This window comes from Acinonyx jubatus, chromosome C1, assembly GCF_027475565.1.
Source record: "Acinonyx jubatus isolate Ajub_Pintada_27869175 chromosome C1, VMU_Ajub_asm_v1.0, whole genome shotgun sequence".
Lineage (NCBI taxonomy): Eukaryota > Metazoa > Chordata > Mammalia > Carnivora > Felidae > Acinonyx > Acinonyx jubatus.
In genome coordinates this window covers 101432483-101456370 of record NC_069381.1, presented here as the reverse complement: position 1 = coordinate 101456370, position 23888 = coordinate 101432483, and the positions used below count along the sequence as shown (strand labels likewise).

The following is a 23888-nucleotide window of genomic DNA, read 5'->3' as shown; positions in this document are numbered from 1 at the left end:
CCGTAAAAATGTACCTTTTTTTCTGCAAACTGTCTTTGGTTAAAAGCCAGAGAATAACTGAGTTCATTAGAGGCAGAGGAAAGACAAAAGGAAGAGAAGTGGATTTGTTGAACTTAAGTGGATGGGTTTTCAATTTAAAATAAACTTTTTGGGGCGCCTGGGTGGCGCAGTCGGTTAAGCGTCCGACTTCAGCCAGGTCACGATCTCGCGGTCCGTGAGTTCAAGCCCCGCGTCAGGCTCTGGGCTGATGGCTCAGAGCCTGGAGCCTGTTTCAGATTCTGTGTCTCCCTCTCTCTCTGCCCCTCCCCCGTTCATGCTCTGTCTCTCTCTGTCCCAAAAATAAATAAACGTTGAAGAAAAAAAAAATTTAAAAATAAAATAAACTTTTCAACAAACAGAACTACTCATTCAGAAAGGATGGTCTTGGGGCACCTGGGTGGCTCAGCCCATTAAGCCTCTAACCTCAGCTCTGGTCATGATCTTGCAGTTTGTGAGTTCCAGTCCCCAGTCCCGCTCTGCTGACAGCTCAGAGCCTGGAGCCTGCTTCGGATTCCGTGTCTCCCTCCCTCTCTGCCCCTCCCCCCCCCCAAATAAATAAACATTAAAAATTTCAAAAAGAAAATAAACGGTGGCTTTGTACAACTTGGATTCCCCATCACTGGTTGTTTAAGTGGTATTATCTTGTTAGAAATGTAGTAAACAGTATTCATGTATCCCTCATTGGGTAAATGTGTATTAAAAGCTTACTCTGTACAAGGTGCATGCAGAATATGAAGAGGAATCATCCAGATTTGCTCTCTGCCAGCTGTCAAAGCAGTGCTTCTTACACTCCAGTATGTATACACATTCCCCTGAGGCTCTTGTTAAAAGGCAGATTCTGATTGTGTAGTTAAGGCCTCAGATTCTACACCTGTAACAAGTGCCCAGGTGATGCCAATGGCTGGGTTCACACATCCTGAGTGATAAGGGTTTCTCGTAGGGAATTAGGCATGCACATAATTATACAACGTAAGAATTAGTAAATACCATAGAAGTTCCATTAATTATCAGTAAAAACCTAGATCTGTCCCAATCCTAGAACTATCTTTGTCCTTTTCTGCCTTCCGTGTTCCTTGTTTTTGTTGTTGCTCTTTCTCAAATTTTATTTCTTCCGGCGTTGCTCACTGTATATGCTGTCTCTTAGCTTAGAATAGCTTTCTCCGCCTCTTCAGACTAACGTTTCACTAATTTGTCAAGGTTTATCTCCTAATCACCCGTTATTCCCTGGGCCCCAGCCGAGGCTGACTGCTCCCCACATCAGTTAGTTTGAACCTCAAGCGATTGCCGCTACTTCCTTCTGACTCCAGTAGGAAGTCTGGTTTTTAATTCCCCATCGGAACCCACCTCTTCGGGCCTATCCTAAAGACCCTGCCCAGAAAACGTTTTGGCGAACCTGAAGCCGTGTCAGGCGGCCGGGAAGACAGCAGCGCCGCTTCTCTGGGTACAGAACACCCGAGCCCAGCGAGGCGGTTCTAAGTGTCACCTGGAGACGCGCCCATAAAGGAAAGCCCGGGGGCTGACCGCCACAGTGATTCCTGGTCCAGGGCCCCCGAGCGGACATCCCATCCCCGGCGCGAGGCTAACTGCGGAGCTGGCGCCCCCGCCTGGCGCAGGAGGCTGCCCACCACCGAGGCGCTGGCGGCTAGAGAGGCCGGCGAGCTCCCGGTGCCGTCGCCGCGCGGCCGCAGGGAACGCGCGGGGCGGGCCTCGCGCCACTGGCCTTGTAGCCATTTTAGGAGGAAATCAGGTTCGCTAGCCCGGGGCGCGGCTTCAATTTCAATAACTTTATTGGTGGCCTTATCCGCAGAACAACCATCGCACTGGTGGCTCGGGGAGGAGGGAGAGCATCGCGGGAGGTGATTGGGGTGGGGGCGCGCCTGGGCAGTGCGCGCGGGGATGCGGGGAGTTCCCCAAAGTAGGTTTCCTGAGCAGCAGGCATCCAGAGGGTTTGGAGTGGGGGGGGTTCCGGGCGCCCCTGGAGGCTGGGGAAGGAGGGGTCCCCGGGCTCGGCTTCCCTGGGGCGGGGATTCCCTTGCCCGAGTCCCCAGGCGCAGGGGCGGAGCCAGGGGCGTCCCTGACGCTACTGCCGGGGTGTTCCTAGTCCGGTGTTGTTCCCCACGGCAGGTGGCCCCGGACTCGAGCTGCAGCCATGGGAAACACCACCAGCGACCGGGTGGCTGGGGAGCGCCACGGCGCCAAGGCTGCACGCTCCGAGGGCGCCGGCGGCCATGCGCCGGGTAAGGAGCACAAAATCATGGTGGGGAGTACCGACGATCCCAGCGTCTTCAGCCTGCCGGACTCCAAGGTGAGCGTTCCCCACGCCCCCAGCGGACGCTGCCGCAGCGGGCTGGGTGTCAGCGCTCCTCCTCTCGGTTCTTTCTTAGCACGCTGACCTAGCTTACGGTTTTCTGAATTAAAGGGATTTTTCGGGCACGGAGATGTTGGATGGTAACTACTCCTGCGGTGCTGCCTCAAAATAGAATAGAGGCGGAGTTTTTGTTTTTCGACTAATCTGTTGGCCATGATTACGATGGGGACTGTAGACACCCCCACCCCCAATATCTGGTTTTCCTAACAGGCAGGTGCCCTCTTCTAGAGTATTGATGAACTTATAGGTTGTAAGTTGCCTGAGTTGCTGACCATAGGCAGCAGTTTCTCAAATTTGCCCGGAGGTGGGTAAGTGATTTTATTTTTCCTGACAACTTATATGTATCAGTATCCTTTTGCCCTTCTAAGAACTCAGCACTTCTTTTTTTTATTTATTTAAATTCAAGTTAGTTAACATACAGTGTAGTATTGGCTTTAAGAACTCAGCATTTCTGATCCTCTTGCCCTTTGCATGGCTGTGAGCCATGCAACCACTTGCTTATTTGATACAGTCTCCTAATCTTGGGGATCAATAAAGGACCTTCTTTGGTTGACTGCTCAGTTGTTCATCTCATACGTTATAGTTGTGGTAGTTCAGGTGGTGTTTCTTTCACACCCAGCTGCTCCTCAAGTGGGAGAGCAGGTGATTCCAGGATTTCTCCACTTCCTGTTAGTAGTTCATAACGATACCATCGCTGAAAACAGACAGCCCACAGCTGTCCCCGGGACCTTGAACTCAAATCCAAGGACTTTGAGAAAAGTGGCAACTTGTGTTCACCGGTAGAGATAGATGGAGCTGACAGCAATGTGATTACCAACCGAATGTTCCTAGTCACATTGAGAGCTGTCAGCATGATAAACAACAATTCCTCCAGACAGTCTGAGTGGGGTGAAGTAGAAAAATGGAGGGATTGAGGAGATTGGGGTGTGTTTGATTTTTTTTTTTTTTTTTGTCTTTATCACTACAAACCTTTCACCAAACTGGAGTTTTACAGAGTAAAGAATGATTTGCCCAGTCGGTGGCACGTGAAATTTGGATTCTATTTCTTTTCTTGAATCCCAATTGAGAACATAACCACAGAAAAAGAAGTCAAGTTGATTAAAAGGACCACTTCTTGGTGTTTCTTCTCCATTCCTTTCTTCCTTTTCCCACTCCAGGACTTCCTCAACATATGAGCTGTCTACCCAGTCACTTGAATTTACTTCTTCAAAGCTTTTTCAAGGTGGTCCATCTCGTAATTTTACCCTTTTCCTACATCGATGACTCAGGATTTAAGTACAGTGAGTGTGTTTGTGAAACTGTGACTGCAGTAACCGGTGTCCTGATTAAAAGCCAGGTTCCTCCATCTGAAATGGAACCTTTTTGGGGTCATTCTTTCCCTTTACCTCAGTCTTGCCATTTGTGAATAAGAAAATCGGTTCAGATAATTCCTCAGGTCTCTTCTACATCTAAAATTGTATAGTTCTCAAGCTAGTCTCTTTACTTCTTCCTTCAGTGTTTCACTTACACATTTTCAAACTATAATTCTCATTGTTTTGCCTCTTTTCGTGATGATCTTGCTGACTATTTAACTTGGAGTAAATGGTCTTTCTGCTCGTCAGCTGCACTCAGGCCTGCCTCAGAAATGTCATGTCATATGTGGGAGGGCTTTCTTCCAAAGCTAGGCATATTAATAGTTTGTAGCTTTCAAACTCTAAACTGAAAATACTAAATCATGAAGGTAACTCATAGGAACAGTGGCAGTGGGGCCTGCATTCCTTCAAATGCCAGTCTTCTCAGTGGACCAGTTCAGTAGTTCTCAATCCTATTTGCGCATTAGAATCACTTGAGATTTGTTTAAACACTATATGGAAAATTGGAAACATTTTCCACATTTCAAAGTAGGGAGAACAGTGTAATGAACTCCTGTATACCCATCACCCAGTTTAAATCATGATCAAATTGTGAACAAATTTATATCATCTATACCCCAATCCACTCTCCCCCCCCAATTTATTTGAAGCAAATTCCAGACATCCTAGCAAATATTATTTTGTCTGTAAATATTTTAGGATGTATCTCTAAAGATGAGGTTTTATTCTTTATTTTAACTTAATCACAGTATTGTTATTATTCTCTGTGAGCCTTTTTAAAAATAGATTCCTAGGCCCTGTATCTAAATCAGAATCTGAGAGTTACTCTTAGGCATGTGTAAAAACTTCTGTGATTTTAATGCAGCCAGTTAGGCAAGAGTGCATTGCTTTCAGAATATGGAGATCAAGGTTTTCACTTATGTCACTTATGTAATATGAAAGTCCCTTCAATTCTGTTTCTCAATTTACTTCAGTTTATGCTGCTACTGGTGTCTCATAGTGTAGTTTTGAGGAATATTGAGAGACAATATGCAAAGGTAGACTACCTTAGCCATTTTGAAAGTAAAGCCCAAATGAATAAGTTAACCCTTTTTTTTAACCCACATTATTTTATTTGCTAAATGTTTTGACTTGATACAGTACAGTCCTGTTTACCTATTTAACAAAGTCATTTAAGCCGGTCTAAAGTGGGGATCAGCAAACTTTTTCTGCAAGGGACCAGACAGTAAATATTTTAGACTTTGTGGCCATATAGGTTTTGTCACAACATTCAATACTGCTACTACAGCGTGAAAGCAGCTGTAGATAATATATAAATGAATGTGTGTGGCTATTTTCCAATAAAAGCTTATTTATAAAAGCATCTGGCTCACTGGCCATAATCTGTCAACTCTTGTTCTAAAGGATGGTAATGAAAAGAAACTAAGTAAGGAGACATTTGTTTTTAGAATCCTACAGACCTCATTTGATATTAGAACCACTTTTGTTAAAGGAAGCTGGGTTACTTTAACCAGTTGGGTTACTCCTTGAGAGTCCAGAATTTTCATCCCTACTCCTGAAATAATTAGTATAAACTTGGCAGAAGTGAGCAAGTTAAGATTTCATAACACTTCCCAAAATTTAAGAAACCAATGATGATGATTTTTTATATTTTTAGTGTCCTTTTTGTAACCTGTTTGCTAAAATGAAGTTTGTGAATTATTTATGAATTTCAGTATTTCTAACTTCCATTACAACTGATCATTGAAAACTGTTCCTATTTACATGTGAAAAATACATGGCTAACTTTATTGCTTTTTATAGAAGCATACTTTTTTTTCATATTTTTTCTCTTAAGAGGCACTCAGAAGCATGTCATAATTGCCTGCCTGTGAGTTAATCTGGTAACAGCCAGTAAGCTTCCCCCCCATCTTTTTTTTTTTAATTTTTTTAATGTTTATTTATTTTTGAGAGAGAGAGAGAGAGAGCGTGAATGGGGGAGGGACAGAGAGGGAGACACAGAATTGGAAGTAGGCACCAGGCTCTGAGCTGTCAGCACAGAGCCAGATGTGGGGCTCGAACTCACGAATCATGAAATCATGAGCTGAGCTGGAGCTGGATGCTTAACTGACTGAGCCAGCCAGGTGCCCCAATCCCCCTTTCTTTTTTTTTTTTTAAAGGGAGATCCTAAGGCTCTGAAAGGGTGGGTGATGTATGCAGCCTATAAAGTTAGGCTGTGATTTGGGCAACCCTTGAGCATAAGCCATTTGACTATTTTGGTCCTCGATGAGTTGTCTATAGTTTATTCAAAATGTGATTTAGTTGCCAATTTCAAGGCTTACTGATCCTTAGTAGAAACCTAGCGCCCCTCTGTAAGCTAGGGGAGAAAGTGACCTTTTAAGAATTCCTGGGTCACAATTTAGGGATGACCTAATCCTTCTTACAGCTCCCTGGGGACAAAGAATTTGTATCATGGCAACAAGATTTGGAGGACTCCGTAAAGCATACACAGCAGGCCCGGCCCACTGTTATCCGCTGGTCTGAAGGAGGCAAGGAGGTCTTCATCTCTGGGTCCTTCAACAATTGGAGCACCAAGATTCCACTGATTAAGAGGTGAAGACAAGTGTCTTGGTTGAGTCTACATGAGTCTACATAGGAAACCAGAGACCTGATTTCCTTTCTCAGGAGAGAGACCTGGCTGTACTGCTCCTCTCCATCTGCTAGGGACTCTCTCTAGAACATTTTCTGTGACCAATGACTACATTTGTGACATTTTTTTTTTTTTTAAGCCTTGTAGTGAGTCAGAGATGTTTTACCCATTAGAATATCACTGCCTCAGAGGAACTTAGTGTAACAGCTTTGTGGGTACATTCTTTAGGACTGTTAACACAAATCCTATCTATGCTTGTGGGAAGTCATTTGTAACTGGCTGAGTCCACTTGTTCTGACTTCTGCATCAAAACAAAATACAACATGACATCTAGTTACTAATGTGAGTTGTTGCTTGCAGAGCAGTAATGAATTATTTGGTGATCAGAATGGCCCTTTACATGTAGATCATTTTTCAGAAAATGCTCACCAAAATGTGGAAAGGGTACCTGAGGCACTTCTGTATCCTGAGGCTACCTGCTATCTTCTTTATACTTGTGAGGGGTCTGTTCCTACTGAAGCATATCAGTTGTGCTAAGGCAAACCATTTTGGGGATTAACATCTCTATCATTCTTTTCCAGATATTAGTTAAGAACTAAAGTTATTGGGAGGGGCTGGTAAATAAGTCTTCAAGGTGATAATACAGAAAAGGAGAATGGGTCTATAAATTATTTTCTATTCCGGGGGACAATTGCTTAGGAATGTGGGAGACCATTGGTATGATGTTGTGAAAGTCTCACGGTTTTTACATTAACATTCTGTCTTCTAATAGGAACTTGGCCTGCTTAACTTTCTGTTTTCTTCTGTAGCCATAATGACTTTGTTGCCATCTTAGACCTCCCTGAGGGAGAGCACCAGTACAAGTTTTTTGTGGATGGACAATGGGTTCATGATCCATCAGAGGTAAGGCCTTGATTTCCAAGGGTAACCATTAACTTAACTGTGTCCTTTTGGCTATTATTCCCCTTGGTGTCAAATGTCATTGCTGTCAGGATTGATGGGCTCCTACACTGGAGGATTTCTCTCTCGATTAAAGATGGAAGTGCTGAGTATGATCATTTTTAAAATAGGAGAATTAGATGGAAGAGATGAATTTGAAACCAGGTTTATGAATTGTTTCCATCCATTGTTTCAGCCTGTGGTTACCAGTCAGCTTGGCACGATTAACAATTTGATCCATGTCAAGAAATCTGACTTTGAGGTGTTTGATGCTTTAAAGCTAGATTCAATGGAAAGCTCAGAGACATCTTGTCGAGGTAAGTTCGTAGTATTTGCTCTTTCTTTATGTGTTCTTCTTATAATGCATGTTCCTTCCCAAGGGTAGTTTTCGTTCTTTTGCTTTAATGTTTATTTATTTTGAGAGAGAGAGAGAGAGAATGAATGGGGGAGGGGGAGAGAGAGAGAGAGAGAGAGAGAGAGAGAGAGTGAGTGAGTTCCAAGCAGGCTTTTTGCTGTCAGTGCAGAGCCTGATGTGGGGCTTGATCCACGAACTGTGAGATCGTGACCCGAGCCAAAAAGCAAAAATCAGATGCTCAACAAGCTGAGCCACTCAAGCACCCCTTGTTTGTTTTTTCCTTTTCTCCTTAGGAATCTTCTTTTTTTTTTTTTTTATCCTCAAGAATCTTCTGAATCATATATATGTTTTATATATATATATATATATATATATATATATATATATATATAATTTGTATAAATTTTTGGGCAACCTTTGAGCATAAGCCATTTGTCCATTTTGATCCTAGATGAGTATATGTGTGTGTATGCGTAAATATATATGTATATATACATGTATACGTAAATATATGTATATATGTATGTATATTTATGTATATATATGTATATATACATATGTATATATGTATATATATGTATATATACATATGTATATATGTATATATATGTATATATACATATGTATATATGTATATATATTTATGTATATATACATATGTATATATGTATATATATTTATGTATATATACATATGTATATATGTATATATATTTATGTATATATATGTATATATGTATATATATTTACATATACATGTATATATGTGTGTATATACATATGTATATATACATATACACATGTATATATGTATATATATGCATACACAACATATATATGAATCGTATATATGTTTTATATATGTAAAATTTGTTAATATATATATTTTTGGCTATATACATGTTTGTCCTGTAAACATTTAGGTCTCCTCTGAGACAAGAAAAACCTCAGTCTAGTGAATTTCATTTCAAACTTTTTTTTTTTAATGTTTAATGTTAGTTTACTTTTTGAGAGAGAGAGCGCGTGTGCATGAGCAGGGGAGGGGCAAAGAGAGAAGAAGACCCCTAATCTGAAGCAGGCTCCAGGCTCTGCGCCCAATGCAGGACTCAAATTCACGAGGCGTGAGATCATGACCTGAGCCAAAGTTGGATACTTACTGACTGAGCCACCCAGGCGCCCTCATTTCAAATTTTTTAATGAGGATCTACAGCAAGACATTTGTTTTACATTGTAACCCAATTCCCTCCCTCCCTCCCTCCCTCCCTCCCTCTCTCTCTCTCTCTCTCTCTCTCTCTCTCTCCTTCAAAAATAAACAAACATTTAAAAAATTTTTTAAAAAAAGTCCTTGGTAGAGGAAAAGACCTGTATCTTTTTGTTTCTCCTAATACTACTTTTTCCATGGATTTCATCACATTGACTATAGCATCAGAAGAGTGATGTGCTCAGCACACTCACGGTTACCATTTTATTACATTACAACAAAGGCTGTACCGGTCTAAAGAATGGTGCACTGTGTTCCCAGTGAGTGCAGTTTTCCCTTGTGAGTTCAGAGCCTGCCCCTGCTACTCACTGGCTTTGAATTCGTGGACAGGTCCTTCAACCTTTTCCCGTAAGTGCAGTATATTAGAATATCAGGGCACAAGGGTGGCTTATGTAGCTTCTAAGAGACCAATCAATGGTATCATAATTGTCTGTCTACGAAAATCATACAAATATTGTTTTTATTATATAAGCTCAGAACATAAAGTTGGACATTCTTCTTGGCTGGTTAGGCAGTGACCAACAGAGTTTAGTAATACTGAATTAAATGATGAGACTGCTTGCAGCCCTCCACTTTTTCATTAGAGGATTCTGGCAAAGCAGCCAGTGAACATATACCCATTATTATACAGAAAGAGGACTGGCATACTTTTGATATTCTCTCTTCCTCCTTTAACCCAGTTTCCAGTTTCCTGATCTCTTTTGTGCCTGTATGGATTTGCCTATTCTGGACCTTTCATATAAACGGGATCACACAATACGTGGTCTTTGATGTTTGGCTTCTTTCACTTAGCAGGTTTTCAGGGTTCATCCATGTTTTAATGTGTATCAGAACTTTTTTTTTTTTTTTAAGTTTACTTTTGAGAGAGAGAGAATGGGAGAAGGGGAGAGAGGGAATCCCAAGCAGGCAGGGCTTGAACTCTCGAATACTGAGATCATGATCTGAGCCAAAATCAAGAGTTGGATGCTTAACCAGCTGAGCTGCCCAGGCACTCCAATACTTCACTCCTTTTTGTGACTGAATAAAATTCCATTGTATAGATATATCATTCTGTTTACCTGTTAGCTGATGGACATTTGGATCATTTCCACTTTTTGTCAATTATAAACAATGCTGTTCTGGACATTGTGCTCAAGTTTTTGTGTGAACATGTTTTCATTTCCTAAGAGTGTAATTGCTGGGCCATAGGATAACTTTACATTTAACTTTTGAAGGAATTGGCCACCTGTTCTCCAAAGCTATTGTACTATTTCACATTCCCTCCGGCAACGGGATGGTACAAAGGTTCCAATTTCTCCACATCCTCACCAATAATTATTTAAAAAAAAATTTTTTTTAATGTTTATTTAGTTTTGAGAGTGAGAGAGAAAGAGAGCACAAGCTGGGGAGGGGCAGAGAGAGACACACACACACAGGATCCAAGGCAGGCTCCAGGCTCCGAGCTGTCAGCACAGAGCCCAGTGCAGGGCTTGAACTCATGAACCGTGAGATCATGACCTGAGCCGAAGTTAACAGACTGAGCCCCCCAGGCGCCCCACCAACAATTATTATTGTGTCTTTTTTATTATAGCCATCTTAATGAGTGTTAAGTGGTATCTAATTCTGCTTTTGGTTTACATTTCCCTAACAACTACTTCAGTGTTAGTAATCTTGTCCTCACTGTTGCAATCATTGTAGCATCAGCAATCTTAAGAGTGTATATCCTTGTTGTCTGTTGCTTGGGTGTTAAAAAAAAAAAAAGAAAAGAAAAGAAATCTTAATTTTTTCATATTGTTTGACAGTTCACAAGGCATTGTCACATCTTTTATCTCATTTGATTGCTATAAAGACATTGTGAAATAGGGTAGAAATATTACTTTCATTTTATGAATGAAGAAACTGACTGTAGTAGGAGGATTTGTCCCAGGTCATACAATTGATAAATAGAGTAGCTTTTCTCTGAACCTACAACTTTGACTCCTCATCCCCTCTTCTGTCCTCCCCATCATGTTGCCATGTTGAGGAATTTCATGTTCAGGATGACTCAGACTCTTTGCCTTACAGTTGTAGAGCCAGCAGCTTATAAGTTTATGATCTATGATTTCTACCATATTTAATATTAGCTGCCATGTATTGACAGCTTTTTTCATGCACTTTTACTAGTTCTGCAATTTTCCCTTATATTTGGGTAAATATCTTCCAGACCTTTCCAGCTCTCCCCCAGGGCCTTATGGTCAAGAAATGTATGTGTTTCGATCCGAGGAGAGATTCAAATCCCCACCCATCCTACCTCCTCACCTTCTTCAAGTTATTCTTAACAAGGACACTAATATATCTGTGAGTATCCTGAAAGGATTGCTGGGGCATCTGGGGGTTACTAGAACCATCTGATCCAAAGTTAGTAATCATAGAGGTCAGGATTATTACAAAGCTGTGTTGAGAATATAAATCATGTGTATATCAATAGCATTACAGATCCTTTTTTCCAGGGCTGAGTTGTTACTTTTCCAGCTATTGATATCAAAATTCATAGTTACCTTCTGATTGTAATAAATTAGACCCAGAACCATCGATTGTTAGAAGTCCCAGAAACTGGGACTTCTATTCCAACAGAAGATAAGGCATATTTATCATTTGGGAGTATACAAAAGGAGTATAAGGGGTTTGGGTTTGCGTTTTTTCCCCGTATAATTGATATCTCTAGTCAGTTCACTTGATTCCCACTAAGGTTTTTGTCTCCTAACACAAATCTTCTGTACGTGTTGTGGGCAAGATTTTTGTTTTCACTCTTATTAAGGGAGATAAATAGATGCTAAGGCTTAGGGTTTGCCCTGGACTCAGAATTTTCCTAATTCTCTGTAATGAGAACAAATGATTGATATATAGTATCATTTAAAAGAAATATATATTCTAGTTTAGTTTCTCAACAGTTTTTTTTTAATTTTTTTCATGTTTATTTATTTTTGAGAGAGAGAAAGCATGAGCGGGGAAGGGGCAGAGAGAGGGGGAGACACAATACAAAGCAGGCCCCAGGCTCTGAGTGGTCAGCACAGAGCCCGACATGAGGCCAGAACTCACGAACCATGAGATCATGACCTGAGCCAAAGTCAGACGCTAAACCGACTGAGCCACCCAGCCGCCCCTCAGAAGTTTCCAAAGAGCTCTGAGGAAGAGTAAACTGGTTTAAAACTGTGCATTTAATCCCATTTAGTGATTTTTTTCTTTCTTAGTGTGACCCAGCCTTGCTTCCCGAGCCCAACCATGTTATGCTGAACCATCTCTATGCATTATCCATTAAGGTGAGTAGTGGGCCTGGCTCTTCCCCAAAATGAGAGGGAAGGGGTAACACATGTTCTTCAGTGGTAATTTGCCCTGCTACCTCACTGAAGCTAAAGCTGGCCGTAATGGTCAAATTGTAGGAGAAGTTTCTTAACTAGTAGGTGGATTTTTTTGTTTGGTTGTTTATTTTAAATCTTAGTCCCTATCCTACGTTCTGGCTAGCTGAATTGCCCTGTGACTTAATGAACCTTTTTCCTTCCTGGTTTCTTTTTGGATAGCTATAACCTTTGTACCACCTACTTAATTAAATTAGTTCATAGCACTAGGATTTCATTGCAGACAAAGCAAGTTTATCTTTCCAGTTTGGAGAATGCTCAAATATGACTAAGCCTTTTGCTTTCTAAAGGTGGATAGGAGCTGCTGTCGGGTGCTTCAGTCACATATACCCACTGATTGCATCTCTCCTCTACACTAGGTAAAGGGGAAATGTGACCAGATTTGCTCTGTCACCTCCAACTCTTAGCGTCCTCCTTAGTTTTTCTGCTGCCTCGGAGCCTGGGTTGAAAATTATCCATTCAGTCCCATCACATCTTTGTGGTTTGGCTACTGGAGTAAAGTTTTAGATAGCTCTGTAGTTACCAAACTAGGCTCATTGTCAGAATTACCTGGGGAAGTTTGTAAAAATACAGATTCAAAGCCTGCATCCCCAAAGATTCTGAATAAGTATGTCTAGGATAGAGCCCCGGTAATTGTTTTTTAAGCTGCTTTTATTTCCTAGATGTGCAGCCAGATTAAGGAAATCACTGATACAGCTATCTTTAACAGATTATGTGTTACTTTTCAAATATATATATTATTGAATTTAAATTTTATAATAACCTTGTGAGGTAAGTATTATTTTTAACCCCTGTTTTATAGATAAAGAAACTAAGGCTCAGAGAAGGTCATATTGCCAGTAAGTACCGGCGAGAGGACTGAGGTCCTCCTGTCCTCATTCCATGTTCTTTTCTAGTGGTCACTGCACCAGGTCTTTCCAAGTAGGTCTTTCTGTCACCTGCTCCTCATTTTTACCAGACCCTTCCTGGAGCGGAGTTTTGGCTTATTTTATTTTATTTTTTTAACCTGCCTCGCTTCTGTCATATTTAGGCTGTGATCAGCACACTCTGGTCACAGAATGTTAATCTGAGAAGTATTCATTGTAGATACTACAGCATACGGGAAAATAGGAAGATGCACTGGGATTAGACTGAATTTTGCCTCCTGTAACTGCTGTTTGGCTCTCCATTGATGCTCACAGGCCTGCCCTCTCCTCCTGTGGCATGCCCTGAGGCTGCAACACAGCCCGGGAAAGAGTACCTCTTACTCTTCATATTGATTCTGACTCAGGTCAGTGTCTTGATTACTGTAGTTCTGCTTGACCTTGACCCATTCATTCTTGGTTCTGTCAGATTGTTTAGGCTGTTTGGAGCCACTGGATTGAATATCTTTCCAAAGAAGATTTTGGGGTCCACTTTGTTCAGAGAGAGGGATTCCTGAGTTTTCCTCTTGATTAGAATGAACTTTTTAAGTTCATTCCTGGTATTAAATGGAAATTAGACCTGCTTTGGGGCTTGGAAAGGTCAGGGTGGGGGATCACTGCCCTTTCTTCTCAGTGCATTTTAGACTTTCTTCTAAAACTGAATGTCAAAATGTTTTTTCTTTTTTCTTTTTCCATGCAAGTTTTATTCAAATCTGAGGTAGGGAAAGGAGTGAGGTAGGAGACTAATATTTCTTCAGCACCTATTATGTGTCAGGTACCGTGCTAGATATTCTCATATAATCATCAGTGCCACCTTAATGGTAGGTGTTATCCTTTGTAATAGTGAGGGAAAAGGCTTAGAGGCATCAAGTAGATTACTCAAGGCCACAAACAGAGTTACAGGAGGAGTCAGGATTGGAACTTAAGTTGAACGGACTCCAAAACCAACCTATTTCTATAATTTCCAACTATCTGTTAAAAGTGAGTGACTGAAACACTGATGGCTGGGAAGAGCCGCCTGTTGCCTAAACTAATGAATTAGGTGCATGTTTCTTTCCCTTGCAGGACAGTGTGATGGTCCTTAGCGCAACCCATCGCTACAAGAAGAAGTATGTCACTACTCTGCTGTACAAGCCCATCTGAAGGGATCCCTTCCTGCCTCCGGGATTCAAGAGAAGCATCTCCCTTGCCTTTCTGGACTGGACCAGTCTTCACCGGAGACTGGAAGGCTAACTTGCTTTGAGGCTGATGTGTGTGTTTCAGAGCCTTTGAGTAGGATGCTCTGCTTTTGCATCTGGTTGCAGATGAGAGCTTTATGAGTTCATGGAATTTATTTTAAGAAAAAAAAATTATATATATATACATATACATATATGAGAGGAAGGTTAATGGAAGCCTCCTAGCTAGATGTGTTCTCTCTGCCTATGGGGACTCCCCAAGACCTGTTTGGGGGAGCCGCAGGAAGGACCGTTACAGGAAGCTTGTTTCCTAAAATGAACGAAGAGCCAACTCTCAGGATCCTTGTTGGGTAGAGATTCTGTCACTGCTACCTTGGCTCTCCAAAGAATGGGCTTGTGCCAGACTTCTGCCCTACTTCCAGCTGCCTCCTTGGCAGGGGCAGCTTTCCTTGCATGGGTTCTCTGTATTCCTAGAGTGTGTGGCACAGTCTGTGCTTTTTATGATAACCAGATGCCCCACAGGAACCCTTTCTCTTCTCATTTCACATTCTTGCTTTGATAACCTCCTTCCGATCCTATACCTGACCCTTCCCTAACAACAAAACTCACTGGCAGGTGACCCCTTTCAAAGGCTACGTAAGACCTGACCCACCTCAGAGACTAGGGCTGCCAGAAAGTCTCCTTTTTTAGCCCAGCACAGGCCCAGGCCACTTTGTTACCACTTGTTTTAACTTCTACTAAAGAAAATAGGTCTCAGCGTTGTAAGGAAGGCGGAACGCGGAAGGTCTACTTTCTTGTGTTAGTTTAGTGCCACGGCTTAGGCTGTCTTGGCACGTTCCCGTCGGTTTTCCCACCTGGCCTGGCCCTGCTTCCATATTTTCTTTCACAGATCAGACACCTTTGAAGATGGGAGTGGAACCAGGGAATGCTTTAATGTCTTTCATCCTTGGGAGATTTTTTATGTGCCTACATTTTTCTTTAATTAAAAAATGCCTTTTCATTGTTCTTAAGAGACTACATAAGAGAATTTTAGGCCCTTGATAAATGGTTCCCAAGATTTTCTTCAACAAGAAAGTAGTAGTCTATTCCTCTACAGTCTTACATTAATGTGACCAACCCCATGCACATCATTACACTAAACACTGTTCTAGATACAGATTCAGGTTCACTGGGTGCACCTAAAAATTTCTTTTAACTTCAAGATCCATGACGCCAAGAAGCAGGAAAGTAGCCCTGGTGTTCTAACCGTGAATAGTATTGCTTCCCTGTACCAAGTGCTAATGGAAAATCACTTTGTCTTTCTCTTTTTTAAAAGTGTTTGATGATGAAGCGAGGTCAGTGACTTTCATTTGTGGAATGAAAAGTAGCTACTCATTCCACTCTTGAAATGTTGTTCAAAGATAAAACTTTTTTTCCCCAAATATCTGTGGCTCTTCCATTACAGATAAATGCAAGTTAAACATTCAACTCTGAAGGAGGCCAAACTTGTTGCTTGAGAGACACCTTCACTGTTAAGATGTGTCCAGCCGCACTGAAAGGGCGCACCCATAGGTCAGTTTAGCTACCTCCTGTCTTTCCTATTCAAAGCTGATGACACAGTTGTCTTCGGGTTATGTAGACCTGTTAGATCCTGGGAGGGAGGCAGTAGGGCATTGGGGTGGTGGTTTTGCTGGGAATGTAAATTGTTAAGTGCTTTGGTGGTTACTTGCCGAGAGTAAATACCGCTTTAGCCACTCAAGGCTGCCTTCTGCAGCAAAAGGCTTGTGTGGGAAACCTTTTATGGTCCCAACCACTTGTTGAGTGGTGTGTCATTTAAAAAATCCAGGCCAAATCCTATTATTACCAGCTCTCAGGATCTACATTGTCTTCAGTTATAGTACTGTTTTTTCCAATACCCATTAAATAAGTGGGCCACATAGGAGGATTCAAAATCCTGGTTGTTAAATGGAGGATTTTGTTACACTCCTTTTTCTTGTCAACAGTATTGAAATGTGATTGCCTATGTGTTCGTGTATTAAAATTTTTACTCTACACAGGTGTATCAGTAGAGTGGGGCAGGAAAAGAGATCCCTTTAATTTTGATTTCAAGCCAGAGGCTTCTGACTCCAGTGACGCTAGGTTTTGGTGCTGGTGGCCTTGAGATCTTCCCGATCTGGAAATGTAGAGTGTCAGTTTCCCAAGTTCTGAGGTAATCTCTTGGCCAAATGTGACATGAGAGCCCACCAGCTGGTATGGAAGAGGACAGGCAAGGAGAGCTGGGCGATGCCCCCTTCAGCACTGTCCCTTCTCTGCACTGCTCATACACCTCTGGCTCTGAGAAGCCTGTCACACACAGTCTGTCTCCAAGAAACTGTTCTAGAAGGTAGAGAGGAAAGGAGGAAGGTAGCCCAGAGTACACCCCACTCATTCTTTTATGTTGGTTAAAGGGATAGTTTATTTTCTGCAAGAGAGAGCTTGGCAGATTTTGAAAATGAATAAAGGCAAAAAACCCCCACATTTTTAGCTTTTTTGTGAAAAAAGCTGTGAAACCTATAGGAGTTTCACAGAGTCAAAGTTAGAAGAGTTAGAAAATCACTCTTTAGGAGGGCTCACCCTTTTTAAGAACTGCATCGTGGTTTGGGGGTTGTGAGGAAAAAGGAAGAGTGACTGAGCTAAGGAGGATACTAGGAAACTAAAGGCTTCCATAACTCAGAACTAAAAGTAGCCTTTTTGTTGTTAATTACATGAGACCTGACATACTGGAATCCTTGGATCTCACTGAACAGAACCTACTATATAAAACATCCCTTCGTCTCTTGTTCTGTTCTCTACCCTTTTTTCTGAATTCTGCTTTACCTTCAAGCTGACTTTTACCAGAGTCTCAGGTCAAACAGTACCTAAAACAAATGTTAGTCCTCTTGCTGGTATGGTCATGGTTATTAGCTTGCATTAAGCTTAGAAATGAATGGGATTTGGTCACTGCAAGTAACACCCCCTAGGGGCATACCTGGCCTCTACGGTGTTGGCTTTTTTAAAAACAATGCTTACATGGTAGAGAAACCCTGTAAAAGAAGAATCCAAGAGAAGATTCTGAGAGGATTGTACAAACCTCGGCCTCCAATTATTTCTTGTCTCTTGTAGACCTAATGGATCTGAAAAAAGCCTTTTCAAAGTGTCAGTACTACATGCATGCTGCTAAAATGAAGTTTGGAAAGAAGTATTACCTCCAGGCTGGGCTTATATTAATCTGAGTATAAATGAAGGAGACATAGTAATGATAGAATCCCCTGCTTCTAATTGGGGAGATAGGGCTTTTAAAATTTTGACCTCAACTAAAAATGATATGCAATAGTCTATGTTGTATGTGTTTGAAAAATATTCTATCTCAGAGATTTCTAAGTCCTCACGTTCTAGTGATTTGGGGCACAGGCCTACGAGCAGATACACAATTTGTTCACACATTATTCTGACTCATCCTTAAAACCAAGGCCTTGCTGTCTTCTACCAGGGACTGCTAGCTCCAGCTACGCATGGGATAGAGCACCTGGGAGGGGTGGGGTTAGGGTCTTTCACAACTCCGGATCTAGGCATTTGTCTCTCCCTAGGTGCCCATCACAGCAGAAGGTAGAAGGCCTATCATTTCTTCAGTGAACCCAAACTTTTGGAGTAAAAGGGCCAAATTCATTTTTTAAATTATAAGAAGGAAGGGAGGGAGGAAAAGAGGGAAAGAAAGAGAAACCTTAAGAGTCTATTACTTATGAAATCCAATTCTTAGCAGTGGAATCCCTCTAGGATTCAAATGTGGGCTTTGTCTTGATTTACTTTTCTCGATTGTGCTTTGAAGTGATTAAATTTCATTAAAAATTAATGTATTAGTTCCATCCTTATTTGGAGTTGAATTAATTGGGTGTAGCACAGTGCTTTTGCAGTAAGATTGCTGTGAAATACCAAACGCTCTGTGGATTTTGTAGTCAGGTTAAATGGTCAAGGGGTATCTACCTACCGTAAGTATTATGTATTTGATCATCTTTTCTGTTCCCACCTACAGAACACTTACCTTACCTAGCTTGTGGTTTTAGAACAGCCAAAGCTCACTGATGTCCATTAGTCCTAATCTCCACACTGGGCCCATATGTGAGACTTGTTTGAATTTTGGTAAATGGGAGGATGCTGGTTGTTATTTCACTGAAGCATTTTGAATGAGTGCAGCTCTGTCATAAAGGGGGAATAAGACTATAATTTGGAAGGGAATTAAATAAGCAAGTCCTCCTTTAAATGGTGCTTTTTGTAACCTTTAGTGCCGAGGTACAGAGCTGTATTCCACAAAGGAATGGCATATGAGAATGGATTTTAAAGCTTTTCTCCAAATGTAATTTGTCATTGGACTTTGACATGTCTGAAAATTATGTGATGTAACAGACAGAAATGTGACATTTTTTCCCATAAAACTGTTGAATAAAAAATATTACACAGCAATAATATTTGAGTTTTTCGCTGGTCACTGATTATCTTATCAAAATCTGTCTGCCTCAGTAGTCTCAGAACCTAAAGAATGTGAACTGCCACACAAACACATTTGAATAAAGAGAGAAGGTGTAGGTGTAGGACAGAAGTGATGTCATCCATCCATCTGCCACTTTTCCTCTTTTCGTTCCAGGCTATGCTGTCATTAACTAGAGGAATGCAGACTCAGTGGTTTGAAATGCAGCACTCTAAAACTGCATAGTGAGCTATTGTCTTGTGTTGGGTTTGCTGAGACCCTAGACCATGGGTTTTCACCCCTGTCTGTACATTTATCACCTATGCAGATTCTATAAAAATATTGGTGCCCCATCCACTACCTCCGTCCCCATTTAAATAGAAATCTCTGGTATGGAATCCAGGTATCTGTAATCCCTCTAGGATTCAAATGTGGGCTTTGTCTTGATTTACTTTACCAGGTGAGTAAATTACCACATTACCAGAGGAGTCTAATGCACATCCAAGGATGAGGATCCTCTCTACTTATTCTTACTGTTAGATACTTCTATGGAAGCAGATTATGTGCTTCATTCTGACAGCAAATCACTCTCCTCAAGTTCAGGGTCATGGTGGTAGCAGGATAATTTTTGTCTTCCATCCCTTATTTCACAGAATTCTTACAAAGCTGACCCCTGGACTTTGAAACAACACAGTCAGACTCCCTTATACACGCCACTCCAAAGCATCTAAAGTGAGTTACACTTCCTTGAGGGAGAGAAGAGAGTGCCACTGGGAGTGACCAGAAGGTGAGAAGAGTAGGGGAGGTGATGACAGAAGTGAATGTGAAGGGGTGAAGTGGGGCAGGTGATGAAGACGGGATTGCGGCAACACAACAAAAGTCAACCTCAGCCCCCCCACAGCAGGTCACAAGACTACCTGCAGATAAGGTACAGTGTCAGATGTGATGTGGACTCAGCCTCTGACAGCATGCTCTCCTAAACATCATGCCCTCTGGCCACTGAAACAGCATGGCACTAGAATTCAATCAAGGCCCAGACTTGCATCGGTGTGTGCTTCCTAAAGCATTTCTCTGGCTCACTTGGCTAAGGGTCTTGTTGGATCCCTTCGATACCCACCCCCCTCCTCTGCACCGACAGTTACTCATAACACAGGTTGTTCAAAGACATCATGAATCTCTCCCCTACACCCATGGCTTGTGTGGCCAGTGGTCATCCAGCCGCACATATGTGAGTCCCTTCCCCCTTTCCCAAACCCATTCTTTGAATCCAGGGCACTTACACCGGCTGAAGATGAATTTCCCCATTCTCTCCCACCAGTTAGAATTCCTCAGGCATTCAGTTGTGCTCTGAAGGACACTCCTGTCTTGTGAATGTTCTCCTTTTCACTGACTTCTAGGGAAGAGGGCAGGGCTCTGTGTCAGAGGTCAGAAGACCTAAAGTCCATACACTATATGGTATTTTTAAACCAAAAGTAGGTTTTCACAAACTTCTCAACTTCTTCTGAACTAGTGTTCCTTTCACTATAGCTTCCAAAGTGCACCTGCTAGTGATAGCTTATGATAAGAACATCAGGCAAGAATACAGAGCACCCCTGGATCATGGGAGAAGTCTTTACCCCAGGCCAACTGATTCCTCAAAACTATGACCTGTACTGTAACTTAGTTCTTGTTTTCAGGGATCTTTGTTAGAGATTACAGTAGTTCTGGGTCACAAGTAGAAGTTAGGTTTTGGGAGTGGGTAGTGGGAGAGATGTTGCACACTCAATTGGATCTCAGAAAAATATCTCTGGGGGTCAGGCTGAGGACATCTTGGATGTGTGGGGTCTTCTGTTTTATCCACAAATGGAAATATTCTGCCACCCCGAAGATGGTGTTTTTTTTTCTCCCCCAATTAGCAGATCTGGTTCAGAAGGTCATCTAGGAGAGTGACCTAGAGTTAGGATATCTGGGGGCAGAGTAGAAGAATTTGACAATCCCGGGAATCTACCAGATAAGGAGCCAATCTGAGCTTGCAACTTTTAGCTATTAGAGAACTGTAGTAGCAACTAGGTCTAGATGAACTCAAGTTCATGAAACAAGGTAGAACTGTCCAAGGTGAATTGAGATCACTTGTTCTCTTATTCCCTATAGCCATTTGCTGATTCTGGGCATGGGCTGAGGACCTAGCTTTGCCTGGGAAGAGGGCACCTGAAGTTGGTTGGTAAAGTAAAACCAACCAAGCTCTTAGTGGCATGTGGCCATAAAGGGACTGACTTGAAAACTTGAAGGGCTTCAGCCGTGTGCCTGGTTTTCCCCAAAGGACACTTACTGAGGCTGAACTGCATGGGATGCTTAAGAGCTAGCACAGGGGCACCTGGGGGGCTCAGTCGGGTAAGCACCCAACTTCAGGTCATGATCTCGTGATTCGTGAGTTCAAGCCCCATGACCGAGACTGTGCTGACAACTTGGAGCCTGAAGCCTACTTCAGATTCTGTGTCTCCCTCTCTCTCTGTTCCTCTCCCACGTGTGTTCTGTCTCTGTCTCTCTCAAAAATAAACATTAAAAAAAAAAAAAAGAGTGAAGACAAAAGGCTTATAAAAGAGTGAAATCTCCCAAAGTCCCATGGTGCTGAGGTGATAAACTATGGCAAGTGGGCTTGACTGAAGAACATGGTCCCAAGACATTTGTCAAGTATTGAGTGATGTGGGGTAGGACACAAAAGAACTATATCAAAAATTCTTGAAAAATTAAATTAAAAAAAATATTTTAATGTTTATTCATTTTTTGATAGAGACAGAGCGTGAGTGGGGGAGGGGCAGAGAGAGAGGGAGACACAGATCCGAAGCAGGCTCCAGGCTCCGAACTGACAGCACAGAGCCCGACACGGGGCTTGAACTCATGGACCGTGAGATCATGACCTGAGCTGAAGTCGGACGCCCAACCGACTGAGCCACCCAGGCGCCCCTCTTTTTAATTTTTAATTGAAAATAAATGGTTTCCAGAGAACTGCTTACAAAAACAAAATTCAAGAATACCTAAAAGAATTAAAAAAACAAAAAAAAAAAACAAGCAGCACTCAACGAGGTAAACAGTCACAATGTTTGATATCCAATCAAAAATTACCAGGAGACTTGTTTCTGGTCAAAATGAAATAAAAGGGACTAGATTTTTTTTTTTTTTGTCTTTATTTTCTGAGAGAGAGAAAGAGAAAGAACACGAGCAGGGGAGGGACAAAGAGAGAGAGGGAGACACAGAATCCAAAGCAGACTCCAGGCTCTGAGCTGTCAGCACAGCGCCCCATGCGGGGCTTGAATCCACGAACCACAAGATCATGACCTGAGCCAAAGTCTTGATGCTTAACAGACTGAGCCACCCAGGTGCACAACTAACAAGCCAGACAAAATATATGAAACAATGGTTTGAAGAACAGTGATCCCTGAAATATGTGAAACAAATGAAGTAAGCCCTTTAACTGCCTAAGCTGACTTTCTTGAAAATTTCCAGTGGGGTGAACTGCCTGAGTTGAGGACACAGAGCTAAGAGTCTTCAGAATCCAACATTGCTAGAAGCACAGCATAGAGTACTAAGGAGAGGGCTACACACAGATAGAGCTAAATCAGCAGAAGGTTCCCTTGGGTCTTCAGCAACATACTGACCAACGCATGTGAGAAAGGAAACTTGCTGAGTCTAGATAAAGAACCACCAGACAGAATAAAAAGAACAGTGCCCAGACCTCACACGGGGCCAGAAATAGCCCCTGTTCCTGCCAGACTGGTAAACCTCATAATCTGAGGAATAATGAGTACAGTATTCAGAAGAGTCTCACTTTAGTTGTGGGGAACAATTAGCCCCAAACAAAATGTTTGTGGTAGGCAGAATAATGGCCCTCCAAAGACGTCTATGTCCTAATTCCTGGAATCTATAAGTATGTTGGATAACATGCCAGAGGGGAACTAAGATTGCAGATGGAATTAAGGTTGCTAATCAGTTGACCTTGAGATGGGGGATTAACTCTGGGTTATTAAGGTGGAGGGACCCAATCTAGTAAGTGCAAGAGGGAGGTCAGAGTGATGCAATGTGAAAAGGACTTGACCTACTGTTGCTGGTTTTGAAGATGGAAAAAAGAAGACCGTAGCTAAGGAATGTGGGTAGCCTCTGGAGTTAGAAAAGACAAGTAAATGGATTCTCCCATGGAGCCTCCATAAAACAAAAAAAGAAAAAACAAAACAAAACAAAACCATGCAGACATCTTTATTTTAGGCCAGTGAGGTCCATTTTGGACTACAGAATGTAAACTAATAAATTTGTGATGTTTTAAGATGCTAAGTTTGTTGTAATTCGTCACAGCATCAATAGGAAACTAATACAACACTGTGATGGTCTCACCTAACATCGCAAATGCAAGAGCCATAGGATCAAATTGTTCCCAAGTAATTTAGCTGTATCCCAGAACAAAGCTAAAGAGTATTTACAAAAAAAAACAAAAAACAACAACAACAAAAAACCAAAAAAACCCTGTACCAAACAAGACAAAACCATAATGAGAAAAAAAAATCAACTCAAATTGACTCAGAATTACACAAGAGGTTAGAAATAGCAGACAATGAACACTGGAACAATTATTATAACTTTATTCCACATGTTCAAAAACGCAGAGAAAAGACTAAACATTTTAAGTAGAGAACATATCCGATATGATATTGAACTTTAGAGATGAAAACCACAAATTGTGAGAGGAAAAACACATTGGGTGGAATAAGCATTAGATTAGACCCTGCAAAGGAAAGATCAAACTTGAAGACCTAGAAAGAGAAACTACACAAGATAAAACAGGATGAAGAAAGACTTATAACAATGAATAATACATCAGTGAATTGTGGAAAAACTTCAAGTGACATAATAAGTTAAGAGTACCCAAAAGAGGTAACAGGAAGAGGAACAGAACAAATATTTGAAGAAATGTGGCAAATTTTCCCCAAATTTGATGAAAACCATAAAGGTACAGATCTGAACAGCTCAGTAAACCCAAGCACGAGAAACAACAACAAAACCCA

At 41.7% G+C, this 23888-nt stretch overlaps 2 protein-coding genes across 5 annotated transcripts in view; one reads left to right on the top strand and one right to left on the bottom strand.

The window, feature by feature from the left end:
* CHD1L (chromodomain helicase DNA binding protein 1 like) overlaps window positions 1-23888 on the bottom strand; it is a 178974-nt gene that overhangs the window by 131724 nt on the left and 23362 nt on the right. The gene's annotated exons all lie outside the window — the stretch shown is intronic.
* Window positions 1656-21786, top strand: PRKAB2 (protein kinase AMP-activated non-catalytic subunit beta 2). Of its 4 annotated transcripts, none has more exons than XM_027051507.2 (8): window positions 1656-1786; window positions 2164-2344; window positions 6185-6351; window positions 7198-7291; window positions 7524-7644; window positions 11125-11258; window positions 12152-12220; window positions 14284-18854. In XM_027051507.2, the coding sequence occupies exons 2-8, from the start codon at window positions 2189-2191 to the stop codon at window positions 14359-14361; spliced, it is 819 nt and encodes a 272-aa protein (XP_026907308.1). In that variant the 5' UTR covers window positions 1656-1786; window positions 2164-2188; the 3' UTR covers window positions 14362-18854. The 4 variants fall into 4 exon arrangements, 3 of the variants coding, with proteins under 3 accessions (XP_026907308.1, XP_026907309.1, XP_026907310.1); XM_027051508.2 differs by having other exon boundaries at window positions 1768-1895; XM_027051509.2 differs by lacking the exon at window positions 1656-1786 and adding an exon at window positions 13119-13155 and having other exon boundaries at window positions 1959-2344.